At 43.2% G+C, this 10,823-nt stretch overlaps 1 protein-coding gene across 1 annotated transcript in view; it reads right to left on the reverse strand.

Annotated features, from left to right (window-relative positions):
- ST8SIA6 (ST8 alpha-N-acetyl-neuraminide alpha-2,8-sialyltransferase 6) overlaps positions 1-10,127 on the reverse strand; it is a 131,383-nt gene extending 121,256 nt beyond the window's left edge. The window contains exons 1-2 of the mRNA XM_060121722.1: positions 10,027-10,127; positions 9,475-9,573 (exon numbers count right to left, since the gene is read on the reverse strand). Of these exons, the coding sequence (XP_059977705.1) occupies positions 9,475-9,573; positions 10,027-10,127 (200 nt within the window). The remainder of the gene's footprint in view (positions 1-9,474; positions 9,574-10,026) is intronic.
- Between the last annotated feature and the right edge of the window lie 696 nt (positions 10,128-10,823).

Genomic DNA, 10,823 nt, shown 5'->3' on the forward strand with positions numbered 1-10,823 from the left:
TAAAATTTAATAGCCTTCATCTACTTGGAGGGCGGGGTGCAGAGGAAAGGGGTAAAAGGGTGAAAACCAGCTGTTCCAGAGTTATGTGTAGCTCTACAGCCTTTTTCTACAACCTCTAGTTCATGCTCATCTTGAATTTTCTGAAGCTCGCAGTTATGAGCCCAGTGTGACAGGAGCGAGTCCACAAGGCCTGATTCTCCCTCTTCCAGACTATTTACACTCTTACGGAAGTACACAAGTCTACACAAAATGACAGCCACACATTTTGATGGCAACAGATAGCTGCTTTAGAAATGTGTCAGGTTGGGAGAGGAAAAGTTATTAGTAATAGGGCATCACATGGAGAAATTACCAGCAGCTGATGTAAATTTTCACCCCTGAAACAGAGCAGGTCTAGGGAGAAAAAAAATTAGAGCGGTTTTGATCTTCCTCCCACTGCCTATCTTTATCTACCTGAGCATGGAGAGCCTGCCCCAACCACAGAATCAGGGGGCTGCTCCCACACAGGAAGGACCTGCTTCCTGAGGCAGCAGAAACTGGTTTGGGTGCTGCTGTACCACTGCTTATGCACTGCTGCCTTTCTACAGCCTCTTGAGATTATACCACCATCATATCATAGCATAGCATATCATAGCATATCGTACTATACCATATAGTATATCATTACCATAACATACCATATCATTACCATATTATACCATACCCTATCATACCATACCATATCACATCATTCCGCACTCTATCATATCATACTATACCGTATCATTACCATATCATTTCCATATCATATCATATCATATTGTATCATTTATAAAGCAGCACTGAGGGAATGGAAGGGGATAGAAAGGGAATCAGCCATCTCACACACCCTGGAATGTGAAGGGGGTGGCAGATATGGGGAGAGCCCCAGGAGCCCGGCCATTTCTGGATTTCCAGTGACATATGTCACCCACCATCCCTGGCAGCCGCGGAAGTCCAGGTTGATTAGGACCACTCAGGAATATACACTTTTTGACAGTCATGAGGTCAAGACATGGGAGCAAGAGATAGCTTTAAGGTCCAGTATTTAAAAAGTCAAATTAGTAAAATTTATGTTACCTGTATTTTGCCAGATTTGTTTTTCAATTCAAATTTTTAAAAAATCAGACATTTGTTTAAGGGCTAAATGGCTCAGTCTCTCATCTGGTGGACACTCTAAGAAGCAGGATCTTTCAGCCCTTGGTGGGAGCCACTAGGGGTTCTAAGGCATTCTTTCTGATGAGCACAAGGCCAGAGAAAGGACTCCTCATTTGGGGATATATAAATTAAAAAGCAAGCCCCCCAGGAAGGATAAATTAGGAGGATGGCATTAACAGATACACACCGCTATATATAAAATAGATAAACAACAAGGATTTAATGTACAGCACAGGGAACTATATTCAATACCTTGTAATAACCTATAATGGAAAAGAATCTTAAAAGATATATATATATATATATATATCTGAATCACTTTACTATATACCTGAAACTAACACAATATTATAAGTCAACTATAGTTCAGCTAAAAAAATAGGAATTAGAATAATACCTACCTCATCCGTTCTATTGCATGCAATAAATAAATTAACATATGTAAAAAAAGCCTCCCAAATTATAAATCTTATTAAAAGATTCTCTAACTTAGGGATAGAACATTATTCTTAAGATGCAGAGAAAAATCATACTTCAGAAAAACATTTACTAGAAGAAACCTTTAGAAAGCATTTGCTTCATGTTCTCAAGAATATACAAGAAAATATGAAGAACTGGAAGGTGGGGTTTAAAATGTGACTTAGATGCTTTCTAAGATATAAACTGAGTTGATAAGAAGCAGGCTGGAAGAAGGAAAAAATTGTAACATCTAAAAATGTAATAGATATACTGTTTCAGACAGGGCAAAACAGAATTGACACGAAGAGAAAAATAATTCAGGAATGTAGAGGACAAATTTGAGAAGCCATACCAGAGAGCAGAGGAAAAGGACAAAGAGAAAAGCAGACTCAGAAAGAGAAGTGAAGTTGTTTACATAGGACAGGGATGGTGGGTAAGAGGTATAGTGACAGAAGATAGGAAGTGTCTTCTCAAAATAGTGGTGGGTAAGAGGTATAGTGACAGAAGATAGGAAGTGTCTTCTTCTCTGTGGAACACATCGAATAATCAAAGGTATACTACACAATTTTTAAAATTTAAAAATAACCTGGTCAGTGGATTAAAAATGCTTATACACAAAATTAATCAAAAGAGGTAGTTGCAAAGACACAGATAGCACTGTGAATTTTTAAAATTTTCAGTTTAAGAAAAAATCCTGACAGGATCCAGTAAAACAATCAAATAGGTTACTTTTGAAGAAATAATATTACCTTCATTTCTCTCTCAGAGTCCTAACAGCCAGAAAATAGAGGAACATCTTACAAAAGTTTTAAGATGAAAATGTTTAAAAAGTGGAGTTGTGATGCAATAATTCACGACTCATGGATGAAAAATAAGAACTGCATTCTTAAATATCTGAAGTTTCAGAAACACTACTATCCACATTCCATAGCTAAAACTATTAGAAGAAAGCAGACATGCCAACTGACCAAGAAAGGAATGGAAACAAAGAACTAAAGAAATGAGGAGAGGATCATTTAGAGACAAATGTCAACCACGGAAAAGAGAATCTAAATGGTATTTTTAGATTTGTAAGCAATCGTTTAATTCAAATTTAAAAAATAGTCATTTCCAAAGGAGAAAGTATATAATAGAATAATAGTAACTTAATAAAAAAGCCCAGCCCTTTTGCCATGTGCTAAAAGAAGTTCTAGAAGGAGGAAAGATTTAAATATTTTAAAGTGAGAGATGTCCACTTATCTCGGGGTACTAAATATATCAATAAATTAATCAATTCAAAAGCAGAATTGACAATAAAAAGTAGGTATAAGTGACACGAATACAGAAAAGTTGAAAACTTCTACAGATTAAATAACCACAGACATAATTAAATGTCAACTATATTAGAAAGCCAATTTAAATGCAAGATAAATAAAAGTTTGATACTTTTGATGCTTATAAACCTCTTGTAAATCAACAAGTAACTAGAATATCTTTATAGTAAAACAGACAAGGCTATGAACAGCCAATTTAAAAAAAGAAGATGAAGAAGGTGTGGAGAAAAGGGAACCCTCCTACACTGTTGGTGGGAATGTAAGTAAGTTGGTGCGGCCACTATGGAGAACAGTATGTTCTTCAGAAAACTAAAAATAGATTTACCCTATGATCCAGCAATCCCACTCCTGGGCATATACCCAGACAAAATTATAATTCAAAAAGATACATGCACCCCTATGTTCATGGCAGCACTATTCATAATAGCTAAGACACAGAAGCAACCTAAGTGTCCATCGACAGATGAATGGATAAAGAAGATGCAGTACATATATACAATGGAATATCACTCAGCCATAAAAAAAGAACAAAATAATGCCATTTGCAGCAACATGGATGCAGCTAGAGAGTCTCATACTAAATGAAGTAAATTAGAAAGAGAAAGATAAATACCATATGATATCACTTATATGTGGAATCTAAAATATGGCACAAGTGAACCTATCTACGAAACAGAAACAGAATCATAGACATAAAGAACAGACTTGTGGTTGCCACGGGTGGGGGTGGGGAGAGGGATGAGCTGGGAATTTGGGGTTGCTAGATGCAAACTATTACATTTAGAATGGATAAACAACAGGGTCCTACTGTATAGCACAGGGAACTATCAATATATCCAATCTAGTGGGATAAACTATAATGGAAAAGATATTAAAAAAAGAATGTCTATATGTGTAAAACTGAGTCACTTTACTGAATAGCAGAGATTGGCACAACTTTATAAATCAACTATACTTCAATTTTAAAAAATTTTTAAACAATAAAATATTTAAAAGAAGATGTAAATGGTCAACAAACATCTTAAAAATTAAACACAATGGTAAACAAAAAACACATATTAAGACAATAGTGAAATACTATTCTTGAGTATGAAATTTTAAAAAGTGAAAAGAAACTCTAATGCACAGAACTGGCAAGAATTTGAGACAATGGTCAATCTCATATACTGCTTACAAAAGAATAAATTGGAACAACTATTGTTCTTGGACAAGTCATAGCAACATTTTAACATTTTCACATATTCTTTGATCAAGCCCCTCCACTTCTAGGAATTTATCTGAATAATCAAGATTGTGTGTAAGGCTATAAATTTGTTCATATTAGAATACACATCAAAATCAAAAATAATAAACAACGGAAGTGACCAAAGGGAAGAATAAATAAATTACAGTATGTGCATACGTTCAAACACCATGCTCTAAAAATTATGTTGCAGAAGAATACTAATGACATGAAGAAAAGCTCAGATGTTGTTAAAAAAAAGTTACTAATCCATACCAAAATATGCATAGCAAAATTACTAGATATGTGCATATAAAATTACTGAAAATATGAACACTAGCATTTTTTTCAACATTGAAATGACAGGTGGTTTTCCTTTTCAGTGTGTTCATCTAAAAACATACAATAACATCTCTGCAGTAATGCTCCCTACAATAATATGAGTTGGGATATAACATGACTGTCTTTTGAGGTCTGCCCTTTACTGAACCCCAGTTCTCAAGAGAGACAAATCAAGTTCTACTGCAGGGAGAAAGGGTCACAGGGAATGGAAAGAAAGGTCATTAATGGAAATAGCAGGCGAACCTCTCTAGGAAAGCAGAGAAGTGGAGGTGGGATTACCACAACTCTGGTGGACTTGTAGTCCAGTCCTTCCAGACGGGACAGTGAAAGGGGCACCAACTCAGCAGGACCTTCAAAGAACAGTGGCTTCTATCCAGAAAGTCCCAGCCAGCCACAGGATCCTGAATCATCACCATGGATATTAAAGCCAAAATGGACACTGCCACTAAAAGATGGCAAACCATAACCGAGACCTAGATAATTCCCATGGAGGGACCCTGGAATTCCAAGCCAGATAGTTACACACACTTGCTCTGGCCATGTCATTAATGTCACAATAATCCAATCTCTCATGTCTAATGACTGAATATTTGGGAGCTCACTTATAACATTATGGCAGGATTTTATTTGGTGTCTTTTATAATCAAAAATGAAATTAATATTATTTAAGAACACATATTAAATTAATATTTAAAAATTCCAACCACTTGGAAATTTACAAGTACTCTCCTAAAAGACAGGCTGAAAGCTAGGCCTCTTGCACCAAACAGACAAGCTGTGAATGCAAAGGAAAAGTTCTTGAAGAAAGTTAAAACTGCTACTCTGGGGGTGGGGGAGACTACTTTCCTAAAGAACTATGGACGTAAAACTAAAATGTTCTAATGTAATTATAAATAATTTAGAATATATTTTCAAAAACCAAAACACTACGTATCCAAATTTATAGAACAGGTGCAAAGCTGCATTCAAAGGAAAATGCATAGTATTAAATATTGTTGTTACAAAGAAAAAGGGAAAAATCGATAAATGAAGCATTCACTTCAAAACATTAAGTTGGAAAAAAAGGAATGATATTTTAAGATTAAAAAAACACAAAGAAAATAAAAACAAACCAAAAAAAAAAACACATAAAGGAAATAAAACACGGACATACATCAGAAGTGAGAAATAAAATCCAAGAGCTGTTTGTTTGAAAAACAAACAAACCAATGACGCATATTGACAAAGTTTACTAGAAAGAGAAACAATCCATTGTGATGGGGTCATATTTTGAGAATTGTTAGTATATTTTTCTCTTTTGTCTTTCTGACTTTGACATGACTTTTCCCTAGTTATTTTGAAGCATTCTTTGGAGGAGTATAAAGAGATAAAGCCTTTTTCCTAAAAGAATGCAAAGAGAAAGAATAAGGTGATGTTCAGCTTTGGACAAATGAAATAGGATTTGCTACAGCCCCAAGAAAAGATTCTCTAAATTCCTCCCATTATGCCTCTTTAGCACATTAACTACCTTACCTGCAAGACTCAGCTCCTGGAGCTTTCCCAATTTTTTTTTTTTTTTTAATCCCAGTCCCCACAATGCACCCTTAAGGCTCAGGTTTGAGTCAGGACAAAAAAAAAGAAACTATGATGCAGGGGAAGCCTGCACATTTCCAGCCTAGAGCAAAGATGGAAAGAGGAGAAAGAAAGGAAAGAGAGAGCTTTGGCTTGGAGAAACGTGAGGGTAACAACAAGGGTAGATGGGGCTTTGTCTCCTCCCCCAGTTAGGACTCTAGAAAAAGATCACTTCTTGGGCAGTGTTCCACCGTGAAACTAACTTAACACAGGGTCACATCCACTTTGTGGGGCAAATAGAGGGAGGTCCTGATACTTAAGTTTCCTGAACCAGCCTTGGTCCGTGTATGTTTAGACAGGGCCCCAAAATAGTGGGCAGACTGACTGGAACTAGCCAGCTAGAGCTGGGTGAAGTAGCATTGTAGCAAATGTTGCAGAGGACAACTCAGGATGGAACTCAAAGAGAATCTTCAGCAGATCCCTGACATGTAGCATTAATGGGACCTCAGGTGAGACCAAGACAGTGGAGACTACCAGCAGGTGGAAGGCCTGAGGGAGAAGAATGAGCCACAAAAGGCAGCATCCATCGCTGGCTATCACCAGGGTACCCACCCAGCAGACGGGAAATGGAAAACATCCCCTTGGAGAGCAGAGGGTCAAAGGATACCATGATCATGAACCCCACCGCTTAACTCTACCACCGCACCTCAGCCCCTCTCCCCCTTAGATCTGGGTATTATCTGAAAGTCAGAAAAGATGGTGGAAACAATCTGAAAGAGTGAGCATTTGCTCCCAGAGAGAATAAACATACCAGAAGAGCTGCTTAAGTTGGCACATCTGACTAAGCTTTAACCTGGACACACACGCACACACACGCTCCACCGTGCCCAGCACCTGTGGAAGACTACACAGCAGGGAGATTAAGAGTGTGGGATTCTGGGTCCACATGGCCTGGGGCTGACTCCTGGGTCCACAGTTTGTCAGCTCCGTGACTTTGGGCAGTTGACTCCATCTGCCTGTGCCTATTTCCTCATCGGTAAAGTGAGGATCTTAAGAGTTTCTCTTAGTATTTTTTGAAGATTAAGCGAGCTAATAGATGTAAAGGACTTAGACCAGTGTCCACAGTAAGCATTCAGTAAGTGCTGCCTATCCTTATTGCTTTTAGTATTGTTATTATACTATTACTTATACCTTCTACCTACAGCTGGGGCTCTTGGAAGAAGATCAGACCAGCTACAGAAAAATCAAAATTATAATTTCTCTCCACAACCGAGTGGTATGGATTAAAATTTGTATCCCTGCCACATAAATAATCAATGATAAAGGGGATATAAAGTAGATCAAAAGACAAGTTTTGAAAAATACAACAGAATGGTACAAAATTAAAAACCTTAAGAAAATGGACCACATTCCGAAAAAAATATGAATTACCTGTATTAGCTCAAGAAGTACGCCAAGTAGAAAGAAGTACGCCAAGAGAAGCTGAAAAATTCATCCAAGAATTACCTCCAAAAAGGCCTATGACCAGATAATTTAACTAGTACATTCTTTCTAAGTCTTCCCAAGGGACAACACCAGAATGTATAACAGTACCAGGACTTGGAAAAAGATGCAATGCTCCCCAATTCACTGGAAAACTACTACCTATAATACACAACTTTGCATAAAGTAAAAGTACAGGCTAATATTTTTCTCTAAAGCTTTGTTACCCCAGGATCTCTCAGTGCCCCTGATACGCTGTGAGATACCAGTAGGAGGTTGCAGAAGGCAATGTCGTGCTGTACTTCAAGATTCCTTCTGGGATCCCCCAAACCCTTCTGATGGTCATGCAGGAACTACACCAGAGCCTTAAGTCATGCACTCAGAAAATTAAGATGGTCCAAGATCCAAGAATACACGGAAAGATACATAGGGGAAAAGGGATTCACAAGACATAGAGGAAAAGAGACAGTATACAAAATGGGAAAAACAGGGACTTCCCTGGTGGCACAGTGGTTAAGAATCCGCCTGCCAATGCAGGGGACATGGGTTCAAGCCCTGATTCGGGAAGATCCCCCATGCCGCACAGCAACTAAGCCCGTGCGCCACAACTACTGAGCCTGTGCTCTAAAGCCCGTGAGCCACAACTACTGAAGCCCGCGCGCCTAGAGCCCGTGCTCTGCAATGGGAGAAGCCACCGCAATGAGAAGCCTGCACACTGCAACAAAGAGTAGGCCCCGCTCACCGCAACTAGAGAAAGCCCGCGGGCAGCAACGAAGACCCAATGCAGCGAAAAAGAAATAAATAAAATAAGTTTATTAAAGGAAGCAAAAATAGTAGCAAGGCTGAGGCTCAAAGCAGTAGATCCTGCTGGTGAAAATGTAAACTGATTCAACCCATCCAGGAAGCAACTGGCCAAATGTATTCAGTACCTAAAATGTACATACTCTTTGATCTAATCATTCAACTTCTATCAATCCACCTCGGAGAACTGAAAATGCAGATAGATTTACATACAAGGATATACTTCATAGAATTATTAATAGCAAACAAAACAAAACAGGAAACAATCTAAGTGTCCAAAAATAAAACGTTATATAGATTATAGCACATTCATACGATGAATTATGCAACAATTAAAAGCAATGTTTTGCAAAAAAAATTGTAATAACACATATATGTCTGATTTTTTAGAGATAAAAGGCAGAACAAAATACAATGTACAATCTTAAGTATATTTCACAAATACATGTACATGGGAAAAACTCCTGGAAGAATATAAACCAAAACCTTAATATGATCTCTGGGTGGTGGGACTCCGAGTGAATATTTTTAAATCCATTTCTCATATCATCTAACTTTCTGCACTAAGAATGGATTACTTTTACGACAGGTTAAAAAGAAAAGATAAAACCCAAATAATTATTGCACATGGATAAATACTCCTAGGAGTGACGAAGAAAAAATCTGTCTCCATTCAGTAAGGACAAAAACATTCTCAACACTGAGCACAGAATTCCACGCTCCCAAACGTGAATCTTACACCGGTGCACTTGAAAGCATAAAGACACAAAGCAAACCAACCAAACCTCTCGAGAGACAGGCTGAGCTGCTTCTCGAGGTTTCCAGCACACCATTATCGCGAGGGGAACTCAGCACCCATTTTTTTCAAAGTGCAGCTGCTTTCGTATCTCCCTTGGTTCGAAGACCATCCACATCGAGGGACAGGCTTTACAGGGGAGGTTGAGGGAGTGTGAGAGTGACACGCGCGCGTAGGCACACACATCCTCTCTCTCTCTCTCAAATCCACTCAATCGTGTGGTCCCAACCAGACAACTCGAAGCGAGCCCCGCGGTGCAGCCGCGCCCCATCCCCGAGCCGCGGCGCCCCCTCCCTCCGGCCCTCCCTCCGGCCGCCCGGCGCTGCGGGTACCTGTTCGTGGTGCGCGGGGGCCGGGTCGGCGGGCTCCCGGGCGTCCTCGGCGCGGCGCGGGTGCCGTGGATGGCCTCCCTGCTTTCCTCCACGAAGAACCTGCACAGCCGGGAAGCAAACTAAGTTGGGGAGCAGTTGGCTGGCAGGCTCGGCCTCGCGCTCGCAGCCCAGCGGCCGGGACATCCTCGCGCGCCCTGGCTCCCGGCGCAGCTCCCAAACCCCGGAGTTTGCGAAGAGGCTCGGGGCGGGAAGAAAGGGAAAGCGCGGACCCGCCGGGAGAGCCCGGGTGACCGACGGGGAACCCGACGGCAGGTCCGGCGCCGCAGCTCCCTCTCCGCTCTGACCGGTCCCCCGGCGCCCCAGCCGGTGCCTGGCCGCGGCTAGCGTCGCCCCTCCGATACCCGCCACTCACCCAGGCCGCCTCCCGGACGCCCCCGTCCCGCCCCACCTTCAGGCCGCCGCTGCCCGTCGGCTCGTCCTCGCAGCGGCCGAAAGTCCGCGCGCCCGAGAGGAACGGGGGCAGGGGGCGGCCGGAGCGCGGCGGTGGGTTACCTGGGGCGGGCGGGCGTGTCGGTCGAGCACCAGAGCAGGCGCAGCAGCAGCAGCAGCAGGAGGCTGGCGAGTAGGGCGAGCAGCGCGCCTCCCGGCCGCATCCTGAGCCACGGGCGCAGCCGCAGCCGCCGCCGCCGCCGCCGCCGCCGTCGCCGCCGCCGCCGCCCCGGCGAAGCACAGCCCGGGCGGACCCGACTGGCGGCTCCCGCCGCCGCCGCCGCCGCCGCCGCAGCCACGCACACCTCCAGCGTTCAAGGCGGCGGGGAGGGGCGGCGGCGGCGCGCGCCCCCGGCCTGGCCCGGCCCGCTCGCTCTCAGCGGGCAGAGGTAGGCGCCGCGGCCCGGCTCTCTCCCCCGGCTCCCGCCCAGCCCCGGATCGCTGTGGCAGCCCGGCTGGCGGTGGCGAGGCGCCCAGCTCGCCTCCTCTCCTCCCGGAGGCGCTCGGCGCTGCTGCGGGCTCTGGTCGTCGTCGTCGCCGCCGCCGCCGCCGCCGCCGCCGCGCGGGGTCACCTGAAGGTTGGGGCTCGGGCGCTGGACGCCGTGCTGCTTGGGCTCCAACTTTCCTGCGCCCTCACCTGCCCCTGGGAGGCCGCGCGCTCTTCCCCGAAGCCCACGCAGCCCACCCAAGCGGACCACACCTGGCTCTGCGCCCCTGCGGAGGAGAGCGAGGGCTCGGAGAGGCGGAAGAACAGGGAGGGAAGGGCCCACTTCCAAAACTTTGAAAACGGAGTAGTCGCTCTGCTGGATCGTCCCACGCGCAGAGGCTGCAAGGGACTTCCGAGCACCTCCCCTTGCTTG

The sequence above is a fragment of the Lagenorhynchus albirostris genome, chromosome 1 (assembly GCF_949774975.1).
Source record: "Lagenorhynchus albirostris chromosome 1, mLagAlb1.1, whole genome shotgun sequence".
NCBI lineage: Eukaryota > Metazoa > Chordata > Mammalia > Artiodactyla > Delphinidae > Lagenorhynchus > Lagenorhynchus albirostris.